The 25,809-nt window shown below is 37.1% G+C and overlaps 1 protein-coding gene across 13 annotated transcripts in view; it reads left to right on the top strand.

Moving 5' to 3' along the window:
* WNK1 (WNK lysine deficient protein kinase 1) overlaps positions 1-25,809 on the top strand; it is a 156,636-nt gene that overhangs the window by 110,497 nt on the left and 20,330 nt on the right. For 6 of the 13 annotated variants that reach the window (XM_047741428.1, XM_047741427.1, XM_047741426.1 and 3 more), the window contains exons 6-19: positions 525-744; positions 1,522-1,855; positions 2,707-2,894; positions 11,013-11,096; positions 17,266-17,415; positions 18,601-19,059; positions 19,819-20,091; positions 20,775-20,863; positions 20,967-21,129; positions 21,558-21,674; positions 21,991-22,164; positions 22,373-22,430; positions 22,558-22,680; positions 23,218-24,668. In XM_047741428.1, coding sequence (XP_047597384.1) covers positions 525-744; positions 1,522-1,855; positions 2,707-2,894; positions 11,013-11,096; positions 17,266-17,415; positions 18,601-19,059; positions 19,819-20,091; positions 20,775-20,863; positions 20,967-21,129; positions 21,558-21,674; positions 21,991-22,164; positions 22,373-22,430; positions 22,558-22,680; positions 23,218-24,668 — 3,883 coding nt within the window. Of the gene's footprint in view, positions 1-524; positions 745-1,521; positions 1,856-2,706; positions 2,895-7,647; positions 8,878-11,012; positions 11,097-17,265; positions 17,416-18,600; positions 19,060-19,818; positions 20,092-20,774; positions 20,864-20,966; positions 21,130-21,557; positions 21,675-21,990; positions 22,165-22,372; positions 22,431-22,557; positions 22,681-23,217; positions 24,669-25,809 lie in introns of all 13 variants that reach the window. The other 7 variants (XM_047741430.1, XM_047741432.1, XM_047741433.1 and 4 more) reach the window with 5 other exon arrangements.

Raw genomic sequence — 25,809 nt, 5'->3', positions numbered from 1 at the left:
GAAGGTAAAGAACTAGAAATCAGAAAACTTACTTTCAAATTTTGATTCAACCATTTGAGGCTTAAACTATGAGCAAGATTTTCACCTCTCTAAGCCTCTGTTTCCTAATAATCAGAAAATAATATCTCATTGGATGTTGGTCAAGGATCAGATAGGATCATTAAAAAAAGAAGTATCTGTTAACTATAAATTCTACATAAATTATGTGGTATTTTGAAGCTATGACATTCTGTATATTACTTGCCATTGTTAGTACATTGTTAACTAATATGAGATTAGATCACTTAGATTAAAAAGTATTGCTCTCAGCTCTTATTTATAAGTGATGTTGTATAACTTGAGAGTAAAACTATAATCACTATTCACATGGAACAATATAGAAATGAGTTATAAAATTTCCTTTGTTTTTTATTTTTTACAGCCTTTCTTTATTATTCCTAGAATAATTAGCCACACTTAAAAATTATGTTTTCAATCTAATGTCATTTTGTTTTGTTTTTGTTTCATTTCTCTCTCTTTGGAAGATACTCTATCAAAGACCTTTTGAACCATGCCTTCTTCCAGGAGGAAACAGGGGTACGGGTAGAATTAGCAGAAGAAGATGATGGAGAAAAGATAGCCATTAAATTATGGCTACGTATTGAAGATATTAAGAAATTAAAGGGAAAATACAAAGACAATGAAGCTATTGAGTTTTCCTTTGACTTGGAAAGAGATGTGCCAGAAGATGTTGCTCAAGAAATGGTAAATTATCATGGATGGAACTAGAGGGCATTATGCTAAGCAAAATAAGTCATTCAGAGAAGGCCAGATATCACAAAGATTTCACTCTTATGTGGAATTTAAGAAACAAAACTGATGAACAAATGGGAAGGGAAGGAAAAATAAGATGGAAACGGGGAGAGAAACTGTAAGAGACTCTTAACTATAGAAAACAAACAGGCTTGCCTAAAATAGTTAATATGCAGAGATACTCATAGAATATCTCTACTAGAATTTTAATAACTATTCAATAGAAGTTGCCTCTGAGAAGGGGTCAGGTATGAAATGTATTTATTATAATTGTTAATTTTTTATACTTTGAGAGATTTGTGTGTGTGTGTTTAACTTTCATGTATTGATCACAGTTGTTTTATCTGGTTAAGTTGTTGCTTAGGGAAAAGAAGTAAAAACAACCCAGGTTAATATTAATAGTTACATATGAGCAGGAAATAGAGTGACTAGAATAAAAGGAGCCTTATTGGCTTTATTTATTGTTTATTATTTTAAGAAGTGAGAGTATACCTACCTTGAGTTTCTACAGAGATAATGACACCCACCCTGTGAGTATCTACAAAAATGAATGAGAAATGCATAATGCAGACAAGTAATTTCACAGTTTGGTTAAGACCAGTTGTTGTGGAGGTCTTTCTCTTCCCCCTTACTCCTACTTCTTTCCCCAGAAGTGCCTTTTTTGTTTTATACTTAGTTTGTTTTCTTTTGATATCTTACTGCTTCCTAATGCACTCTTTTATCCTTTAGGTAGAGTCTGGGTATGTCTGTGAAGGTGATCACAAGACCATGGCAAAAGCCATCAAAGATAGAGTGTCATTAATTAAGAGAAAACGAGAACAGCGGCAGTTGGTGCGGGAGGAGCAAGAGAAAAGAAAGCAGGAAGAGAACAGTCTCAAACAGCAGGTAGAACAACAATCAAGTACTTCCCAGGCAGGAGTCAAGCAGATCCCATCTGCCAGCACTGGCATGCCTCCTGCTTCCACCACTTCAGCTTCAGTTTCTACACAAGTAGAACCTGAAGAACCTGAGGCAGATCAGCATCAACAACTACAGTACCAACAAACTAGTATATCTGTGTTATGTAAGTATTTTGGGAAGTGCACACAAGTATATTCAGGATACTCCTAATTGACTTTTCATCTTGTTCGTTTTGCACTGGCCTCTTGGTTTGAATCATGAATCCACCATATAAAAAGAAATTTGAAATGATCACTTTTTGTTTCTATTCTAACATCCATCACTAATAGACTAGAAGGACAGGACAGTAAGGAAATGTGGTTAGGATATAAAATAATTTTACAGGTTCCAACATCTTGGAAGTTCCAATTTGCAGATTTTAACTTTTCACAATTCCTTAAAATAAAATGTAATTCTGAAACTAGTATTACAGTGTATGTTAACTAAGTGGGATTTAAATACAAAATATTTTAAAAACTTAAAATCTACAAAAATAAAATGAAATGTAACTAATAATGAAAAATGAACAAGTTTATCTTAGCTATTTGTGATTGAACCCATTAGTCTGGTTCAGCTTTTCTTAGCAATGCTGAATGATGTATAGACTAGAAACTGACAAGGTGGTTAGTTTTCTATTGAACTACCTGCTTAATACAAAGAACACACTGGTCTCCAAAGTTCAGACTTATGGCTTACAGCATTCCATTTTATTTCTCTCATTCTTCAGGTAATAAGATTCTGTAATAGCCGTGAAGGTTTTTTTTTTAAGACATTAAACCTTTTTCCATATGGATCCTTCATGTTTTTAAACACAGAAATCTACTTAGTTAAAAACTAGTATTCATTTTTTATTTAGGTTAGTCTTTGCAAAGAAAAAACTAATTAACCCTAAAGTCATGGGTTTGTAATGGGAAAATATAAATCTCCATTTTGTGATTTGTCTTTCTGTTTTTTGACAATATATTTCTCCTTTAGCTGACGGGACGGTTGACAGTGGTCAAGGATCTTCTGTCTTCACAGAATCTCGAGTGAGCAGCCAACAGACAGTTTCATATGGGTCCCAGCATGAACAGGCACATTCTATTGGCACACTCCCAGGGCATACAGCTTCTGTTGTCCAAGCACAATCTCAGCCCCATGGGGTCTATCCACCCTCAAGTGTGGTAAGTAACTGCATAAAAGAGTGTAAGCCTATAACCAGAGCCAGTAGGTAATGTGTTAAGTTCACATTCTTTCTACTATCCAAGTAATAGCAGGAGTCTGAAGTAGAAAGTATAAATGGTATATTTCTGAAGGAAATAAGTTTATTATAGAGTACAGTTAGAATAGTTCTGGCAGGCTAAGACATAAACATTACTGTGTGAGAATTAGCTGAAATTCATATGTGAAGAAAGTATGTATAAGATTTAGAGTAATCTGCATTTGATTAAAGATAATGCTCTCTTTAGCACTTTAGAGTTGAAACTGTTCAAAGCAGCATAAGTTGGACATATAGATGATTTGGGGGTGGGCACAAGGAGATTTTTCAAAAGGTTACTTACTAAAAGAATTACTGAGCATTTTTTGTAAGATTTCTTACTGTATAAAACACAGGTAAGACATTCAAACCATTTATAGAATGCTGCATGTGAGTAAAGTGAAGAAATCCTTTATTTGTATGACCATTTAATTTAGCGCTTGTGTTTAGTTAACCATCAGTTGCTATGCGTGTTCCTGCCTTAAAGTCTGTGTCGGACACAAATTCCTTCCCCAGTATACGTTCATTTGCTTTTTCTCTTTAGTTGGTATTGTTTTGTTACAGATTTATTTTCAGAATCAACTTATGGAGATTATTTCTTGAAATATTGTATGCATTTATATATATATATATATTAAACCCCCCCCCCCCACACACACACATAGACCCATGTTTTACATTAGTCACTTTTGCTTTTCATATAGAAAATGTTAAAATAGATCATCAGGTAATACCCCATTTCTTTTGTTGACACTCCATGAAGTCTTCAGAGGTAAATAAGGTACATCATCTGCCTCATGAAAGAATTGGAGAATAACTGGTCACTGTATAGCACTTATTTAGTGAGATCTTTAGGCAGATAGATTTTTTTTTTCCTCTTTCTCAAAAAGCTTTTAAATCTGAATGTATGGAATTTCTGCTCTGCATTAAATGAAAATCTTTCTCTCTTAAGAAAATAAAATGTCTGCTTGCTCTGTTCTTTTATCCTACAGCTTGAAATAAAAGATGTTTGTTTGTTTCAGAGTCCATTCATCAGTCCTGCATTGTCTAGGTCTCAAAATGAATGGCCACAGTAACACAGACTATTAATACACTGTTTTAACAGTCTACTTTTCTGACCTTTAAAATAATTAGGTAGGGTAGAAGTACTTATAAAGACAATATAGATGTATTTCTTTGTTCTGACGTATAATTTGTCAGCATTTCATGTCCGTATCTACTATTATTCTAATTGATTTTCTTTGGATCATAATAACTAGATTTTTTAAAAACTATTTTTAATCTCTTGGCTTCCCTCATCACATGGTAATGAACATTAGGTGTTTCAATTTGAGAAAAGGGAATAGAATGATCATTTATGAAGATTTTAAATATTTGAGCCACAAACATAGCTGTATTTATTGATGCTCTAAAAGACTGTTAATGACAGCCTTGCCTTTTATTGACAGTATTATGTAGAGGTAGCCTATCAAGAGTTATCAAATATTGAGAATTTTTTTAATCTTATGATTCGTTATGATTTCTTATTCCAGAAAGAATTTATTGTGGCTTACAATAATATATCAATGTGGAATTAAAAAAAAAAATTAGAGTAAAAAAGAAACAAGTGTGGAGAAAAATAGAACTAGGAATGAACTAAGTATGATAAGTATAATGATACTTCCATACTTCCTACTGGTAGGTCACAAATTTGGCTCAGTGGATTCTATGCAACCAATTTTGGAAAAGAAAATATGATTAGTGACACAGTTCACAGTACCTAAAAGAAAATGACAAGTTTGCTCAGAACAACCTTAACAATATTAGATGTACTGCTTTGTAGCTATATTAAAATTTTATGTTATAAAAATTTTATGTTAAGGCACCTCAGACTTTGTAAACTTAATTTGAATTTCTGATATGCCAGAAAATTGTTCAATTTACTCTTCAGAGATTCAAATATAAGATGTTTTTCCATTGACTACTTTAGTAAAGCTACACAATGTGTCTGTATCTATTGTGAATTACTTCTAGAAAGCTCATGCTTTTCCTACCAGAAAATGACTTTCTACCCTTTACAGATAAAGATAGGAAGTGGAAGATAAAGATAGGAAGTGGAATAAATAAAATACTGAGCCAGCAACTTTTCTTAGGCTGATGCCTTCTAAAATAGAAATGGAAAAACCTTTTCTGAAGTTTCCAGAGTTCCTATAAAGTAGTCCAGTCTTAAAATATTCTACACCTTATAATGTGTATTAAACTAACAATTTGCTCTTGTTTAATTTTAATAAGTTTGCAGAAAACTGCAATCCAGTGTTCATTGTTTTCTCTGTTATACTACCTTAGTCGGCCATTCTTATTCATACATTCATAATAATTGATGTTATTTCAGAATATTTAGGAAGAGAATTGATCATTATCATGGTTGTTGATAACCTCTATCTGACCAACAGTATAGAGAGAATAGTTGTGATCTGCCAGTTGTGCTTTGTGGAATTATACCTCTCCTCAAAAAACTTGGATTTTGTGGGATTGAGGGAGGTTGGAACACTTCTTTATGTCAGCTATGCCCTATTTTCATTGTACATTTGGTTATTTTTGTTTTCAAAGTACTGTGTTTTTCATGTGTGTGTTTGTTTTCTGTTTAGCCTCGTCGTGGCCGTAGCATGTCGGTTTGTGTTCCCCATCTTTCTGCTGTTCCCTCTCTGTCCCGCATCTCTCCCAGTGCTCCTTCCACCCCACCACCAGTGCTGTCTGCACCTCTTTCTCCTTCCCTCCTTCGGATTGCCCCTGAGGAAACTTTTGCCGAAAAGCTTTCTAAAGCATTGGAGGGTGTCCTGCCTATGCACTCTGCCTCTCAGCGCAAGCACCGACGCTCCAGCCTGCCTTCCCTCTTTGTCAGTACTGTATGTAACCATAAACTTCCTGACAAATGAAAATTTATTGCCAATGAATACATCCAGGCATCAAGAATTTTAATAAAAATTAAATAAATAAAAGGACTACACTTAGTAATATATTATGCTTTCAGCATAACTGTTCTTCCCATAGGAAACTTTCTTGTTACAAGGCTTTAAGGGGGTCAGTGGGGAAGCAAGGAGGTAATGAGAGAGAATGTGAATAATGCCCTGGGCACATAGGAATATGTACACAATAAAATTTGGCTTTTATTATATTCCCCAACTGACTTGTACAAATCTTTGCATTTTCACACATTAGTAAAGAATACATATTACTTCATTTTAAATTCATTGGCTTAATCAAAAGCAAATTTTCTCTTTATCAGAAATAACCCGAATACATTTTCTCTTCACTTTAGTCTGAAGAGACATTCATGAAGCTGTATGAGTTCCTTTTTTCCCCATAGTGAAGAGTAATTAAAGAGTGAAAGTTGGTTTTTAATTTGTTAGCTGTTTAAAATGGTGTTTTGGCAAACTAAAAGGCCACATGTTCCCTTGTGGAAATTTTTTTCTTAAAGAAGGTGGGATCTTGACCGTAATGAGTATATTAGATAGACATGTAGTACATAAGATTTTCTTTGGCCCCATTTATATCTGTAAAAGATCCGTCTTTTAAAGTTTTGTTAAACACTGTGGGACCTTGCTGCTGCTTTTCCAGATAGAGAATATAGTTAATTTTTTGATTTGGCAATACCAGAATCTTCAGATTTTTACTCAGGAGAATGATTAACTCTATAGTATTTAATGACTTTGGGACTCTCCTTGAATAAAGAGGAAAATGTAACATTCTGGCTTAAAATAGAGGCCCTCTTTTAGCTGTTGTGAAGAAGTAACAGTTAAGCTATTTTACTAATTTGATAGGGACCATTCCTACAAAAGAATGAAACCAATCTACTCTTTCTAAAAAGAGTCCATGAAAGTACACTGTTTGCATTTGGCAAGGTAGGATTTTGAATTTAGAGTCTTAGGTGTAGAACTGCCTCTGTATATAAAAAGTGCTGTTAAGTCCGTGTTATTTGTATTATCCTTTTCACTTGATTTGAACACCAAATTATGCAACCCTTAACTAGGATCAGAAAAGTGGACATGCAGTGATTTGGCATCTGTAACATTTTTCATGTAGTGAAATTAACTGCATCTAGTCTGGGATAGATGGGAAAAGTACATTACTGTGTTTTTTGCTGTCCACCAAAAATACCTGTTTTGATTTCTAGTTAGAAGGCATATGATTAATTGATAAGAAAATGACACTGGAGCCTCTAACACAGCACTGGATAATAAGAACACAGAGTATAGGAAAACTTTGTATTGCAGCTTAAATTTAAGTATCTTACCTTTTTAAAATATTGGGCTTATATTGTCTTACTGTCTTCCCTTAACTCTTACTATTTTAACTCTTTTTCCACTGATGTAATTTTACATTATGTGTTAAGAGTAAGAATATTTATTGGTGGTAAAAACAATAAACACTTAGAAAGTTCTTCCATTTCCTCTGAGAGAGGATGTTGTGGAAAAGCAGCTCTTATCTGATGCCAAGAGTCCCACAGAATAACTTTATTGACCCTGGATGTATTTAATGGATTTTTACTATGCACATAATTTCCAAAAGCATTGTTATTTATTAATTATAAATTTGGTGTAACCATTTCATAGGGTTACACAGAGCTACCCAGTTTTGCATGTCTACTGTAATTTCACATATGAATGTATGAATTACTTGTCTTATTCATGTTGATACAGCCTCAGTCCATGGCGCATCCGTGTGGGGGGACCCCAACATACCCAGAATCACAGATATTTTTCCCAACTATTCATGAACGTCCAGTTTCTTTTTCACCACCTCCCACCTGTCCACCGAAGGTGGCCATCGCCCAGCGGCGTAAGAGCACCTCCTTCTTGGAAGCCCAAACTCGCCACTTCCAACCCCTGCTGAGGACTGTTGGCCAAAATCTTCTTCCACCTGGTGGCAGCCCAACTAACTGGACACCAGAGGCTGTAGTTATGTTGGGCACTACAGCCAGTAGAGTAACTGGAGAGCCATGTGAGATACAGGTCCATCCTATGTTTGAATCAACTCAAGTTCACGGTGACTATAGACCTGGACTAGTACTTCCAGAAGAAGCTCACTATTTTATTCCTCAGGAAGCAGTATATCTAGCTTACCAGGCCCAGGTGACAGAACAGTATGAGGGTATTCCATACAACTCACCAGTACTGTCAAGTCCTATGAAACAGATACCTGAGCAGAAGCCAGTACAAGGGGGCCCTACCTCAAGTTCTGTCTTTGAATTTCCATCTGGACAGGCTTTCCTGGTAGGACACCTTCAGAATTTAAGATTAGATTCTGGATTGAGTCCAGGATCTCCCCTCTCTAGTATTTCTGCACCTATCAGTACAGATGCTACATGTTTGAAATTTCACCCTGTCTTTGTTCCTCATTCTGCACCCGCTGTATTAACTCATAACAATGAGAGCAGAAGCAATTGTGTATTTGAGTTTCATGTTCATACTCCAAGCTCCTCTTCAGGAGAAGGAGGAGGAGTTTTACCTCAGCGTGCTTACCGAACTCGACAGGTTGCAGTGGACTTGAATCAGGAAGAACCACCTCCTCAATCAGTTGGATTGCATGGTCGCCTACAGCCCGTGACTGAAGAACAGCGTAATTACCATGCCCCAGAATTGACCGTTTCTGTGGTAGAGCCTATGGGACAGAACTGGCCAATAGGAAGCCCAGAATATTCCAGTGATTCCTCACAAATTACTTCTTCAGACCCCAGTGATTTTCAGTCACCTCCCCCTACAGGGGGAGCAGCTGCACCTTTTGGCTCTGACGTCTCGTTACCCTTTATCCGTCTGCCTCAGACAGTGTTCCAAGAATCCCCACTTTTCTTCTGTTTCCCCCAAGGAACCACATCTCAGCAGGTTTTATCTGCCTCATTTTCTTCAGGAGGATCTGCACTCCATCCACAGGTTATAGGAAAACTTCCACAATTCTTTTAAACTACCCTGCTGTGCATCATTACATTAAGTTTTCTGTCCGTCCTTTCCATTTATAAGGATTATTTTTAATTTTATTAGTAGAGTTTCTCCTTTTGGGGGGTTTATAAACTACTTGTATATAAGAACAAACAGAGAGAAGCTACCTCATTTACCTATAATACGCGCAAACCCTTGAGAAAGAGAACACAAAAAATAGAATTTTAGTCACTTGTTAAAAATCTATTTGTACATAGAATAATTTCAACTTGTAGTGAAAATGTAAATGGCTGTAATGTAAAATTAACTCAGTATTGATTATTTATAAATGCTAATGTGAAGTATTTTTTTCTCCCTTGAGACAAACATGACCGGTTTTTTTAAAAAAAAAGAAAGGATAACCTTGTTTTCTGTAAAACAAAAAAAAAAAGGAAGATAGGGAAATTTCTTTTTAAGAGTATTAAGAATAGTCAAAATTTTCATTAGTGTGGAATAGACAAAATTTTCATTAGTTAAAAAACAGGAAACATCTTAAGAATTTAGGAACAAGTGAAAATGCCTTTTAAAATGGCATTATTTGAACAAGTCACTGTAAATTACATGTCCAATAAAATGTTAGTCCATAAAATTGACTGATTCTAACTTTTAGCAACAAAGTTACAATCTAATGTGGGTGGGGGTTTTTGTTTTTACAGATTTCTGATATATGTTGCAAGCTAAGAAACAGATATCTCAGGCCTTGATTCTTTCCTCAACAAGTTAATTTGTTATTTATATATATGGGCGTATGTACTCTCCTGCACATAAAGACAAAGTAATGGACGTAATAGAATTCAACAAGTGGAATCAGTATTAACTATTTCATGTATTCCATATATTTTATCAAATGTATAAGTCTTATAAAATCTAGCGGACTTCCAATTATATATTCAAGGCATCATTTGGATCTTCTAGATTTTCCATTCTTACAAAATATTGTATGTTCTTGATACTTTCTTCCTGTGTTCTTCCCTCATAAGAGGCATAAACAGCCCCAAAAGTGTACATAAAGTATCAGTTATTTAGAATAGTTCTAAGAAGCAAAAAGATCCAGAAACTTGAAAATTATGCTGCACGGGCATGGAGTATACTCACATTAGTGCACCAGTTGTTAGCCTGTACTATAAATCCTAATGCACTGCCAGCCGTTTGTCTTTAAACATTCCAAAGCAAAATATCAGGTGGTTAATTTCCAAACCTACTGCAGGAAGAATGCATACTTAGTGGTTAAGACACAGTAGAGTGTCAGATCCAAGTAAGCTTCAGAGAAACCTCTCTAAACTGAAATTGAATGCCAAAGGTGGGCCTTTTCATTTCCTTAACTTACTTTATAAAATCCTGTGAATATAGGATTTCTCACCTCATTTATCTTGACTTAGACTCCTTCTAGATCAGGGTTTCTCACATTCGTCACTACTAATATTTTAGGTTGGATAATTCTTTGTTGTGGGTTGTTCTGTGCATTGTAGGTTATTTAGCAGCATCCTTGGCTTCTAGTCGTTAGATGCCTGTAGCAGTCACCTCCCTCAGTTGTGACATCCACATGATCCCTGGGAGGCAAAATCACTTCTAGTTTTGACAGCCGTTGCTCTAGGTTAGTGATGATAACAGGTTTTTTTACATTTTTTGTAGAAGTCACCTCGGCACTACAAGAAGTAGCAAAAGGAACCAAATTAGCACTATCAAATCCCCTTTTGTCTTTAATTGTTCAGATATGGAATTTTTTCACATCAATAGTCATACTACTATTTTCCTGATTATTATATTTCAGTAAGAATTTTATTATGAATTTTAGTATTTTGTCAAGTAAAATTATAGCTGGAGCACAACAGTAGTAGGTTAGGTTTTAACCATCAGTGGTTTTCGTGTGGGATCAGAATATGTTCTGTGATAGAATCCTTCCCTAACCTTTCTTATAAAAGATGCCCCAGCGGTCTCTCCCATACTAATGATTGATTAGCTTAATCAAGCTAATGTTTTATTTTGCTCAAGCAAACTCTCAGGAGTTTAAATATTTATTGCAAAAGCCTGACCTCTCTATATACTTAATTAGGGCTTCGCTAATTTGTTGTATTCACTTTTTCCTTCAGGCACAGGGGCAAAGCCAGGGTCAACCATCCTCAAGTAGCTTAACAGGCGTTCCATCTTCCCTACCCATACAACATTCTCAGCAGGTAAGAACAACTCACTGCTACATTTTATGGATTATCTGTAATCAAAACACTGTTTAATATCTTTTCATGAATTACATTCCTGATGTAAATAAAGGCTTGCTATGATTTTGAAAGAAAAATCAAGAGACATATCATTTCTTGTGTTCAGTAACATTTTAGAAAATCTGTTGTTTAATGTCTTTTTAAACTATCTGCTGAGTTAGACACAGCATTAAAATTCAAAAGAATCATTGTTAACTGATACATTATTCATCTGCCTTCTGAAATAGATGATTCTAAACAATTTAACAATCCAGAGAACATCAATTTTGTTTTTATATTTGTGACTTATCCTTTTATGAGCATTTTGCCATTTCATTGTGTTTGACTCTAATAATGCTAAACTCCTATTTAATTATTCCTAATTTGTGGTATGGGGTATCAGATTTTATGTGAAGAGAAACTGAACAGCTATTTTAGGAGCTTCTTAAACATTTTTTGAATTTTTTATTTGGGGAATATAATTCCCCAGTGTTCAAGGAGCTCAAAAAATTAGTACAGTGCTGATGTATTCAACAGCAAAACTACTAATTCTAAAATTAAACATCTGTAGTTCATTATTGATATTAGTTAATAGTAATTATCTGCATGGGAATAATGCTTTTTTGGCACTATTGAATATTTATTAATTGTTAGCCACTACATGTATCATAAAAACCTCCTGATGGACTATTTCCTTGATAGTTTCCTACGAAGTGTTTTTTCCAACCACCAAATCATAAATTGGTTTCTCTTCCTATTAATTTGTTAAACAAAGCTTTTCTTATTACAAAATAGTCCCCTTCTAGTCCAGCATTTGATCATATAATCATTTGATACTAGTTTAAGATTAAATGTTCCTTGTCCAAGACTAGTTTGGTTGGGGCACCAGGGTGACTCAGTTGAACATCTGCCTTCAGCTCAGGTCATGATCTCAGAGTCCTGGGATCAAGCCCCACATCAGGCTCCCTGCTCAGTGGAGAATCTGCTTCCCTCTCTGCCTGCTGCTCCCCCTCCTCGTGCATTCTCTCTATCTCATTCTCACTCTATCTCAAATAAATGAAATCTTTAAAAAAAGATTAGTTTGCTTATATGTACATTTATTTGGTGACCAACAGCCCTGTCATAGAATTTGCTTTGTCTTGCTCTTGCTCTTTCAGACAAGTAACAGAATCTGTATATAATTAAATTTGAGTAGTCATATTTTTCCCAACCTTAACAAATTGTGGGGGTTTGTTTGAAAGATTTTATTTATTTATTTGAGAGAGAGAAAGTGAGAGAGAGCATGAGAGGAGAGAAGGTCAGAGGGAGAAGCGGACTCCCTGTGGAGCTGGAGCCTGATGTGGGACTCGATCCTGGGACTCCAGGATCAAGACCTGAGCCGAAGGCAGTTGCTTAACCAACTGAGCCACCCAGGCACCCAACAAGTTGTATTTTAATTGTATTAGTAATCCCTAATAAGAATACAAACTAAGGGGCCTTTGGGTGGCTTAGTCAGTTAAATGTCTGACTCTTTTCACAGCTTAGGTCTTGATCTCAGGGTCATGAGTTCAAGCCCTGCATTGAACCCCATGGTAGACATCAAGCCAACTTGAAAAAAAAGAATTTGCGGATTAAAAGTTACATAAAGGTGTTTGAGGACAGAAACACTATCATGGATACCACTGTCCTTGTTTGTTTATCTGTGGACACACCCAACACTAAAAAGCTGAGCAAATTTAAGTGTGTACTCGGTTTTTTCCTTTTTTCAAAGGAATTTCTTATCTATTTTATATGTGGGCATGTATGTGTATACTTATTAGCAAATGAAGATATTAGTTGATTGGTAAGAAAAATATGTGGGGGTAAAGGTGGGCAGTGTGGCAGTAAAGGAGGGCAATTCCATAGATAACAGGTTAAAAGAATTAGTTGACTCTTCTGGGGAAAAAATGTAACTAAATATGGCTATTGCTGTAATACAAAATTTATGTGTCAGTGATGCTTTTTTAAGGTAGCTTTATTTTATGAATTATTTTAAATATAGGATGGTATTTAAGTTGAGTAGAATCATAAAACTGAGCCCTCAATTTATGTAAATGTATGCAGTCTAGAATACTTGACTTTTTCAAGATTACTTAGCCAGTAAGTGGATAGAACTAAAAACTACAAGTCAGAATTCAGTATTTCTAAAATAGTAAGTTTTTTCTGTATTAAAGTTCTACAGGGACTTTTGATTCTGCAGAGGTGCTTAAGAAGCTACTGGGATTTCATGTGGTTTTTTTTAAAGATTGTAAGCCCTTTGTACTATATGGGTGGAGTTTTGTTTTGTTTTGTTTTGTTTTTAAAGATTAATTTATTTATTTAGGAGTGAGCATAAGCAGGCAGAGGGTCAGGCAGAGGGAGAGGGAGAAGCAGACTCCCCAAGTCTGAGCAGAGAGGCCCAACTTGGAGCTCTGTTCTAGGACCCTGGGATCATGACCTGAGCTGAAGATAGATGTTTAACCAACTGGGCCACCCAGGCACCCCAAGTGGAATTTATTTTTAGAGATGAGTTTCACTTTACCAACTATCAGTTTTCAGCCCCATCTTAAAAAACCATATCTCTAGTTTTATTAGAGTGAGGAAAGAAATGTACTTAGCTAAAATTTACTTTCTTTCATGGGTTTCTGGAATGTAACCAATAAGGGATTGCTTTTTTTTTTTTTTAAGATTTTATTTATTTATTTGAGACAGAATGAGAGAGAGAGTGAGCATGAGAGGGGGAAGGTCAGAGGGAGAAGCAGACCCCCTGCTATGCAGGGAACCTGATGCGAGACTTGATCCAGAGACCCCAGGATCATGACCTGAGCTGAGGGCTGTCGCTCAACCAACTGAGCCACCCAGGGGATTGCTTTTCTCATGTTTTTAGAAAGAGTCCTTTCTAGTGCTATGCTGTATATTAATGAGGTACCAAAAAGTAACTCCCTCCTACTAGAACACTTAGTATTTCTTTGCTATATGCCATATAGGCCATAACCCAGCTTGCTTAATAATTTCTTCCAAAGGACAATGTAGAGTTTTCAGGTATTTAACTTTCTGTTCAACTAATGCTCATGAACATTTTTTTTCATCAAGTACCCTTCCTTGTCCAACATATACTATATAGTCCTTATAGGCTGTTTGAACTGGTTTCATGGGACAGGTTAAAAAACATGATTCTGAATTGTTGTGTGCAACAATACCTGTTTGGCTGAAGTGCTGAATATTAGCCAGTGGGATTGTGCACAAAAGACCACTATATTCTCCTGGCCTACTCGGAGGTGCCACTTCTCCCTAAATACTCTAAAATAAAATTGGCATACATGCCTCTCACTCTTATTTTAAGCACAGAGTGATGGTGTGTGTCTATAAAACTGTTCTTTCTTGACCGTTTACACACACATACAAACATATACATACACACACACCACTAACTATATAGATTTTTTCCTAATTGAGTTCATGCTGCCAAAGACCATATGCTAGATAGGCACTGAGGATGGACTGATAACATGTGACTACTTTCAAAGGAGCCTAAATAATCAAGTAAACATATCTGTCAACTCCTACAAAACAAGTAAGCATAGTAGATAAGATTATATTCAATGTGCAAAACTCTTTCCCTGTATTTGTATTTAATTTTTATATGAACCCTATAAGTATACTGTTACTATTTTCATTGCACAGATGGGAAGGCTGAGATAAGATCTGGAAAAGATGAATAATTTATCCAAGCTTATACAACTTATAAGAGGTGGAAACAATTTAAATCCAAGTTGCCTAACTGCACAACCCACCAGTTAACTACTTCCCAGTTACGCCATTAAAGGAGAGAAATTACATCACTTTCAAGCAGGGAGAGGGGGTTAAGGAAGGCTTTATGAAAGAGATAGCATTTAAACTGGACTCTGATTATAAGTTATACTCAGATGCTAAGACTAAACAATATTCTAGACCAAAAGGAAGGAGGGGGTAAAAAACACAAAGTAAACAGAAACAGATGTTTTAGTTCAGTTTAGCTCGAATGTAAATAAGTGAATGTATATATTGGTTCTGCATTAATAGGGGGGAGAGAGGTAATCATATGCCTGTGTATAAGGTGGGAATTTTTTCCTCAAATTTCCCTCTTTCCCTTAATAGAGAAAGGAGTCAACATATATTTGAACCTTTATCATACTTCCATATTACAGGCTTTCACCATCCTTTATTTTGAACAATAGCCCAAACAAATGTTAATGGAATAAAATAAAATGTGAAAACACATGTGCCTGTAAGGACCTTAAAATAGTATATATAGTTGGAAATGTTTATAGACAGTATCTGATAGAATAAAACTTTTAAACTAAAAGCCAAGGGGCACCTGGGTGGTTCAGTCATTAATCGTCTGCCTGATTGTCGGGCTCCCTGATTGTCAGTGAGTCTGCTTCTCCCTCTCCCTCTGCCTGCCACTCCCCTTGCTGTGCTCTCTCTCTGTCTCCATCTCGGTCAAGTAAATAAATAAAATCTTTAAAAAAAAAAAAAAAAGATACTGGTTGTAGCATTATTTTAAGTGCCCCCCCCCAAAAAAAACTCCAAAATGTTCATTATTAGGATATTGATGACATTGATAAATTAAATGAAAATAGTACATTAGAGAACAACATTTATAGAGTGGGCATGCTTTTGTTTCAAAAAACAAATATGTCATTGTGTGTAAATGACCACTTATAGCAGTGTGTGAGTGGCTTAGTAGGTTAAGCATCTCACCAGCTCTGGTCATGATCCCAGGGTCCTTGCTCAGTGGGGAGCCTGCTTCTCTACCTCTCCCTCTGCCTGCCATTCCCCCTGCTTGTGTGCATACACTCTCCTCTGTCAAATAAAATAAAAGCTTTTTTAAAAGAAATGACCACTTACCTACAGAAAAAAAATTCATAAAGGAGATGACCAAACCACTAATAGTGGTTGCCTCTGAGATATGGGGCTAGGGTATTTCTTTTTCTTTTTTTTTTTTTTTTAAGATTTTGTTTATTTATTTGACAGAGATTACAAGTAGTCAGAGAGGCAGGCAGAGAGAGAGGAGGAAGCAGGCTCCCTGCTGAGCAAGGACCCTGGGATCATGACCTGAGCCAAAGGCAGAGGCTTTAACCCACTGAGCCACCCAGGTGCTCCGTTAACAACAATTTTAAATTACTTACAAGTATTAGAGAGTCTTGAAAGTCAGCTATGAAGTTCAGATTTTTGCTGGGCTAGAGAGAGCCATTAATTTATTACAAAATTTACAATTATGTGCCATGTGTTAAGTGTATTATACCAGAATGTCTAGCACATGGTTGATTCCTAAATGTCACTTATTCCCTTTTCTCTACGTTGAGTCGAGTGATCATGTCCTTTTTAAAGAAAGAAATATCTTCTTGGCAGTAAAATGAACAGTCTCTCAGGTGTTACAGCTAGTAAATGGTAAAGCTAAAATTCCACATTCAATGCTTTTCTCAATATTTTGTGGCTGTAATCCGAACCGTTCTTCAAATTAGTTACACAGTTGATAAAATACAGTAAGAGAAAGATCAAAATAGAAGATTGGATTTGTTTAATATAGGACCAAATTGTAAGAGGTGATACCAAGAAAGAGGATAAAAAAAATGGGGCGCCTGGGTGGCTCAGTGGGTTAAGCCGCTGCCTTCGGCTCAGGTCATGATCCCAGGTCCTGGGTTCGAGCCCCACATCGGGCTTTCTGCTCAGCAGGGAGCCTGCTTCCTCCTCTCTCTCTGCCTGCCTCTCTGCTTACTTGTGATTTCTCTCTGTCAAATAAATAAATAAATAATCTTTAAAAAAAAAAATGGGGAGCAGTGGTTGAAGGAGAGAGGATCCTTGGATACGCTATCTAAAGATCTTTGTGAATGACTTACTATTGGAGTAAGAGGGATGATAGGTGAAGAACCAGTGGTGACTCCGATTTTGAAACATTGGTTAATTGCTCTTGGTTGTACCATCACAAAGAAAGAATAGCAGAGGAAAAAGAGAAATGTAAAAGGGAATTGTTGAATTTGGATTTATGCATGTCTTTATTACTAATATTGTCATATACACATGCAGAAGACCTTAGGCAAACATATTTCCTTAGAGCCAGGCTATTAATGAGTTGAAATAAAACTGAATAATTCTATTTTATTTTCAGCAGCAGGGAGTACAGCAGACAGCCCCTCCTCAACAGACAGTGCAGTATTCACTTCCACAGACATCAGCCTCCAGTGAGGCCACTACTGCACAACCAGTCAGTCAGTCTCAAGCTCCACAGGTCTTGCCTCAAGTATCAGCTGGAAAACAGGTAAACTCTCAATTCCTAAATAGACGCTAAAAAGAATCTCCGTATAACTTTCTCATGGATAGGTTTCCATCTTTTCTAATGGTGAAATACTGAAGTTGGTTATTTTCACCACAGAAATAAATTGACAGTTGTTCCTTTTGTGCACATGTATTGGTTACTGTAAATAGGTACATATTGACAGCATTCACAATCCAAAAATGTTTAACTTTTAGGTTTATTAGTATAAAGCCCGTTTGACAGGTATTTGAATCGTGGTAGGTTAAATAACTGCTTTGGTAGCTGAACCTGGACATTTGTAGAATTGTGTCAACTATACCTAATATTCTAGGTTTACAGCTATGCTATATTTTTCATGTACATTTATGCATTGTTTCCTCCTCTGTTGCCTACTGACAGTAAGTTATAAAAACCCCTTATATGGAATTGTGTTTAAGTCATCTTTCTAATCACTTTGGAAGGTATATTTTACTGAATGACCTTTTTTTAACTTTAACACTAGGGCTTGTCCTTGTATTTTGGCCAGTGTATTGTTTCTGTCGTATTTCAGACAGATAACTGAAATTATAAAACGCACCATTATTTTATGTAACCAAGTACTGACACACCATTAATTACAAACTGTGTCTCAGTTTCACAAATGTTTAAAATGACCAGATGGTAGAAAGGGATGATTGCATCCTAGAATCAGTGAAATATGGTACTTACATACCTACTTTTCTTAGGCCAATATTAGACTTTAGAATTGTAGGAGCAACATGAATTGGAATCTACTTCCAGGGAGAAGGAATTCATTTTAATTCCAGTAACTACTATAATAGCAGTCATACATTTAGTGACAACAAACATGACAAAGGATTAGGGTACGTGAAATACATCTAAATAAAGCTGTAAAAAGACAGAACAGGCTTTGCCTATGGAAGTGTCCTCTTTTTATTGTTAAATGATGAAGCATGAACAAAATTTTCTACAACAGAAGATCTGAAACAGCCAGTCTGTCAGCCTCTTTGTCTCCTATTATCCTTTCCCTATTCTTGTGTTTCACATTAACTTACACTAATGTATGCGGGGGTTTGGGGGTGTTTTCCTTCTTTTTGGCTAATTCATAAATCTTGCTTTTGGCAGCCTTGCTTTTTTTTTTTTTTTTTTTTTAAAGTCTGTCTGTTTTGTTTTTCTTTACCTTCCCAGCTTCCTGTTTCCCAGCCAGTACCAACTATCCAAGGCGAACCTCAGATCCCAGTTGCGACACAACCCTCAGTTGTTCCAGTCCACTCTGGTGCTCATTTCCTCCCTTTGGGACAGCCACTCTCTACTTCCTTACTCCCTCAGTATCCCGTCTCTCAAATTCCCATATCAACTCCTCTTGTGTCTGCGGCTCAGACAGGTTTCTCATCCCTTCCCGTTACAATGGCAGCTGGCGTTAATCAGCCTCTGCTCACCTTGGCTTCATCTGCTACAGCAGCCGGGATTCCAGGGGGACCAACTGTGGTTCCTAGTCAGCTTCCAACCCTTCTGCAGCCTGTGACTCAGCTGCCAAGTCAGGTTCACCCACAACTTCTGCAACCAGCAGTTCAGTCCATGGGAATACCAGCTAACCTTGGACAAGCTGCTGAGGTTCCACTTCCCTCTGGAGATGTTCTGTACCAGGTATTGTGTTGGCTAGCCAAAAGGAGGGCACCAGAGGGTTTGGTTCTACTAGTAAACCACCAAGGACTTGAAAACCTAATAGCTGAATATCAGAATAACTAGCAATAACAAAGTGTAGCTGATCTCAACCAGAGAAGCTAATATAGTAAAATTCAGAGAAAAGGTAGGGTAATGAGATCTGATAATTCATTTCCATTTTTCTCAAGACACTTCTTAGGAGAAAGATGGTTCTGTTCTATTTGATGTAAGCTGACTGAATGCTAGATATCAGGTTACTCTTTTTTTTTTTTTTTTTAATAGGCTAGAGTAACCAACATGGTTGATACCAATAAAAATCTTCAGATTGTCATGTCATGATATGACTAGAATGATTGATAATTTGAAGAGTTTTTGCATTCTCCCACTTAAGATTAGCTAGAAAGTTGATATTTTTCTAAAAGGAATTATGTTTATTCCTCCTATTTAATCTCCAGGAGGAGAAAACCCAGCAATTTATAGTTGTAGAGTCCTGTCCCCTAAATTGAAACCAGTCTACCATTTCAAGAATCATCTTTACATCTTCTTTAAATTATTAGAAAGAGAGTGGGCTACTATTATTCTTCTTTGCTATGTACTTTCTTTTTTTGTTGGGGTTTTTTTGTTTTGTTTTTGGTGTTTTGTTTGTTTGGTTTGTTTGTTGGGTTTTTTATGCATGTCTTACTGTTTTGCTAATTTGATGACCCAACCTGCACTAACTCACCTTCCTCATTTCTGTCACAGGGTTTTCCACCTCGACTGCCACCACAATACCCAGGAGATTCAAATATTGCTCCCTCTTCCAGCGTGGCTTCTATTTGCATCCCTTCTACAGTCCTATCCCCTCCCATGCCTACAGAAGCACTGGCTACACCAGGTTACTTTCCTACAGTGGTGCAGCCTTTTGTGGAATCAAACCTTTTGGTTCCTGTGGGCAGTATAGGAGGACAGGTTCAAGTGTCCCAGCCAGCAGGGAGTTTAGCCCCCACTACATCCTCCCAGCAAGCAGCTCTGGAGGTAAATGGAATTCCTGCATGTTTATATATAAAACATATAAACACATGGGATAAAAATGACAAAGAAGAAACAGGTGCCCCTGTTTTAGAGCTCATTTGGAGACTATTTTCAAACTAACTTCTAAATCACTTTTTCTTCCAGCAGAATGAAATGCCAATGTGGGGGCCTTGTTGCCACTGGCTGTTCTGTTGGGAAGTGAGTGTGCCTTGGAGAAGATTAACCCTATTAGCACTTCACTTCTCTAGCTAGTACTTTAGCCATTATTCTTATCCTTTCACAAATTCTTGCCATTGGCAGTCATAAAAGGATCTTATCCTGCTGTGCTCCCAGTAATCATTTTTGCCCTGCTAGGAGAGAGATCTGAATCATCTTTGCACTTCGCTCTGCCTGCCCTGTTGCACACCTCTAGGAAGATGCTGGCTGCATGCAAGTTACTTTCTCACTACCTAGCAGCTATGTCGGCTGATGTCCCACCATGCAGTCTACAACACAGACTTAGCTCTAGAAACCTCCTTTGGAATTTTAAGACCACTGTCTCTAGATGCTGAATACTGAGAATTACTAGTAAATTTAGTGCTTTTAGGACTTAGACGGGGAAAAAAAAAAGAGTAGCTTATTGGAGATGATGAATAATAAATAAAATGTACTACTGCCAAGATATGTATTATTCTTTCTATTTACAGAGTACTCAGGGAGTCTCTCAAGTTGCTCCTCCAGAGTCAGTGCCAGTGGCACAGGCACAGCCTACCACTTTGGTCTCTTCTATAGACAGGTATGTAAAAGTAAAATTTTCCTTCCTTGACTGGTAGGTAGGATCATCTAAAACTTCAAAATATTAAACCTTCAAGCACTGAACTCTTTTTCTTTTTTCAAAGTGCACATTCAGATGTTGCTTCGGGAATGAGTGATGGCAATGAGAATGTCCCATCATCCAGTGGAAGGCATGAAGGGAGAACTACAAAACGGCATTATCGAAAATCTGTAAGAAGTCGCTCTCGTCATGAAAAGACTTCACGTCCAAAATTAAGAATTTTGAATGTAAGTATTACCAATTTATGGGTTTTATACATTTACTTAATATCATTTAAATACTTCTATGGCTCAGGTGTATTAATGAAAGATTGGAATTTTCTAATCACCCAGTAACTGATAAATTCCATATTTTTATAGTAAGGCATTATTTACTTTTTAGAAAAAGTTTTAATTTGTAGAATAGAGACTGTACATTCCTTTCAGACCCTTCAGTGGAAGATGAGGAAGTAGCACAAGGGCTGATATTTTCTTAATGTTTTCTTGTTGCCAGTTTAAGAGGTAAAGTACCCACAGGTCTTCAAGGAATAGTGATAACATCAGGCTCAAGTTGAAGTGATAATCCACATTCCTTTCTCAAATTCAGTAGCAGCATTGAATATGGCTTCTGCAATACTAAGTACCTTTTCTTTTCTTTTCTTTTTTTTTTTTTTTAGGTTTCAAATAAAGGAGACCGGGTAGTAGAATGTCAGTTAGAGACTCATAATCGGAAAATGGTTACATTCAAATTCGACTTAGATGGTGACAATCCTGAGGAGATAGCAACAATTATGGTATGTCTGCATTTGGAGCTCCAGATTTTGCTTTAGTACTTTTTCATATCCACTGCCCTAAGAAAATGTGCGGTATTTTATAATCTATTTTGACAGTTATATATTTATTTCAATATGAATATAATTAATACACCAAACATGTGATTTAGAGATATTTTTGTCTAGGACATGTCTAACTCTAGGTATTGAAGGACTAACTTACGTAGCAAATAAATAGTGATACAGGTGGAATGTGGGTAGGACAAAAGGCAACTGGAATGACCTAAAACATGTGTAACACTCTAGTAATCAGACTGACATCACATTTCTTCTGCAGGTGAACAATGACTTTATTCTAGCAATGGAGAGAGAGTCATTTGTGGATCAAGTACGAGAGATTATTGAAAAAGCTGATGAAATGCTCAGTGAGGATGTCAGTGTGGAACCAGAGGGTGACCAGGGATTGGAGAGTCTGCAGGGAAAGGATGACTATGGCTTTGCAGGTTCTCAAGTAGGTTCACCATTCCTATAAAGAAGCTTTGTTTATTCAAAATAATGCTGTGGTGTTAAATCTGCCACGCACAGCTTTCAGTGATACCACATTACATCTGTGACTAAGATTATCAGACATTTTTGTTCTCTCTGCATGTGGCCATTGGCTTTGCCCAATCTCTAAGATTGTGTTTGAGAATGAATTTGATCACTTTTGTTTGTTGTAGAAGTTGGAAGGAGAGTTCAAACAACCAATTCCTGCATCTTCCATGCCACAGCAAATAGGTGAATTTCTTTTCTTTCCATGTTTGCTCTTACCTTTGACCTAAGAAGTTGTATACTAATAATGAAGCCTCGTGTTGGTGACACTATGTAAATAATGCAATTAAGTGGTTTGTTTCTTTTTAACCAGGCGTTCCTACCAGTTCTTTAACGCAAGTTGTTCATTCTGCCGGAAGACGGTTTATAGTGAGTCCTGTGCCAGAAAGTCGATTACGAGAATCAAAAGTTTTCACTAGTGAAATATCAGATACAGGTAAGGAATTGCTTCTACCACAACCTCTATTAATCCTACAACATCTCTGCTATATTGGAAGGTTGGTTATCAAGCCATAGTTTAAATGATGACATAGACAATAAAGAAGAGTAGAAAGTTGAGATTATAAACAACAGATATGGGGAGGGAAATAGATGATGAATCGAGAGGATTGAAAGACAAGAGCTGGAGAGGAGAACTGCACTAGATGTAGCCTGTATCATAGATACTATGTCCGTACAGTAGTATGTGTTCATTCCTCCATTTAGGATTATTATAGATGCTCTGTGGTGACTTCTTTTCCCTTTTTCCTCCTTATCAAATTTTTTTGCCCCTAGAAATATTCACACAAGCCAATAACTTATTTTGACCAAACTGTTCTTTTACTTTGCTGTTTTAGAGCCTGTCATTTCCTTAGGAGTTTTAAACCTTGTTGGTATGTGGCAATGTTGATAATCCAAAAATAGATTGTTAGGACAATTTTGAGCCCACCTTTTTAAAATGAACTAGTTCTGAATTTTATGTTTTCCTTTGCAGTTGCTGCCTCCACTTCTCACGGCGCTGGAATGAACTTGTCTCACTCTGCTTCATCTCTTAGCCTGCAGCAGGCCTTTTCTGAACTTAGACATGCCCAGATGACAGAAGGGCCCAACACGGCACCTCCCAACTTCAGTCATACAGGACCAACATTTCCAGTAGTCCCTCCTTCCATGAGTAGCATTGCTGGAGTCCCAACCACAGCAGCAGCCACACCTTCAGTATCAGTCCCTGCAACTAGCAGCCCTCTTACGGACATTTCCACATCAGTAATTCCATCTGAGATTCCAGTGCCCACTGAAACAGGGATTGGTGGAGTTGCCCCCTGCATAGGCATGATACCTTCAAGTGGTCCCCCTGTACCACCTGTATCTGAATCACCAGTATTTTCCACTGTGGTTTCGAGCATCACAGTACCTGCAGTTGTCTCGATATCAGCAACATCCCAGCCAGTTCAGGCTCCCACATCTGGGAGCACTGTTTCTAGTGTAGGCGCTTTGCCTTCTACATCAGTTTCAACAACTTCAGCCTCTGCAGTGGGCAGTGCTGCTGCCCCGGGTGCTAAGCCTCCACCTGTACTATCTCAGCAGGTCGTGAGCAGTGCTACTGGGGCAGCCACATTAACATCTATTCCTGCCACCACGCCATTCCCCAGCATAGCTCTGCAGCCGTCTCTTCAGCTTAGCAGTAGCACCTCTGCTCCAACTCTAGCTGAAACAGTGGTGGTTAGTGCACACTCACTAGATAAAACATCTCAGAGCAGTACAACTGGATTGGCTTTGTCCCTCTCTGCATCATCATCTTCCACCCCTGGAGCAGGATTATCTAGTTCTGTTTCTCAGACTGGTGCGGTGCATCCTTTGGTCACCCCATCAGCTGTAGCTTCTACTCCTGCCCTTCCTCAAGCTGCAGGACCTACTTCTACACCTTTATTACCCCAAGTACCAAGTATCCCACCCTTGGTACAACCTGTTGCCAGTGTGCCTGCTGTGCAGCAGACACTAATTCATAGTCAGCCTCAACCAGCTTTACTTCCCAACCAGCCCCACACTCACTGTCCTGAAATAGATGCTGACTCACAGCCCAAAGCGCCTGGAATTGATGACATAAAGACTCTAGAGGAAAAGCTGCGGTCTCTCTTTAGTGAACACAGCTCATCTGGAGCCCAACATGCATCTGTCTCACTAGAGACTTCACTGGTAGTAGAGACCACTGTCACACCAGGCATCCCAACCACTGCTGTTGCACCAAGCAAGCTCATGACTTCCACTACAAGTACATGCTTACCACCAACCAGTTTGCCATTAGGCACAACTGGTTTGTCAGTTCTGCCAGTGGTCACACCTGGGCAAGTTTCTACCCCAGTCAGCTATGTGTCAGCCCCAGTCAGCACTACACCGGGAGTGAAAGCTGGAACTGCTCCATTGAAGCCACCTTTAACTAAAGCTCCAGTAAGATTCTTGTTTTGAAATAATTTGATAAATATGATCATTCTCCTCCCCCCATGCCCATAAGTACGTTTTTTCAACTCAGCCTTGCAAATGAGAAATGCAGTTATAAAGATAGCCTGATCTATATTAGATCTATATTTGGTATTTATTAAATAAGTTGAAAATGATTTTAGGATATATGTACATTGAACACAGGATACTTTTTTCTTTTGAAATATGGCAGGATTTGGGAGTTAATTATACTGCCTGATTTTCTAAGGATGTATAGTAGGTAAAATGTAGACATTTCTTCCTGTTTGGGACCAACTAAAGAAATCTGTGTCCCAGAAGGAAGCTAAATGTTTCTGCTACCAAGTATACATAGTAATAGAAGTTCACAGCCTTTTTTTCAGTGAGAATGAAGCGAATTTTCTGCTTTGCTTAGATTCCACAGATGTACAATTTGGGATTTACAAAAAATTGAAAGTTGGCAATGGAATTTCATATAGAGGAAAAAAATCTAATCTTAGGAATAAAATAACTAAAATGTGTTTTCTAATTCTGCTGTGGTAGATTTCCTCTCATTCTGCCATCTTTAGTCTCCCTGATCTTCTCCAAATAACAAGGCGGTGTTTTTTTCTACTACGTTCTGTGCTACACTCATCTTTCTGCTTTGCCATTGATTGTAAAATTCTTTTTATAGTAGGGTAATAATAGAGGCTTTGTACAAACTGTTCAATAGTATTAGACTTTTTATGACTTTTGTTATCAGACTTGACCTTTGGTTGTTTCTGAGCTGTATTGTTTTCTCAGAAAAGTGTTTGTTTTAAGAAAAGCCTGATGAGACTATACCAAAACAGCGGCTCAAGAATATCTGAACTGTACCGCTCATGTCCTTAAAGCCTCTGATTCTCTTTTCCCCTAGGGAATAACCTTTTACTAAATTTTACTATTCATTTTACTGGTATACGGTAGTAATCCCTGTAACAATATGTTGGTTATATTGTCCTTTATTTAAGATAGGTACCAGAATATAAGCCAGGTGACAAGCATGTCTTAACTATAGATATATTTTCCTCTTACATTTCTACATTGAAATTAATTGATTTGCTCTCCAGTATGCAGTCTTTACTCTTAGTGTCTCATGGACTTGAATTTCCCT

Source organism: Lutra lutra, chromosome 8 (genome assembly GCF_902655055.1).
Source record: "Lutra lutra chromosome 8, mLutLut1.2, whole genome shotgun sequence".
Taxonomy (NCBI): Eukaryota; Metazoa; Chordata; class Mammalia; order Carnivora; family Mustelidae; genus Lutra; species Lutra lutra.
Note: the sequence above shows the minus strand (reverse complement) of the source record. Positions and strands in the feature narration are given on the sequence as shown.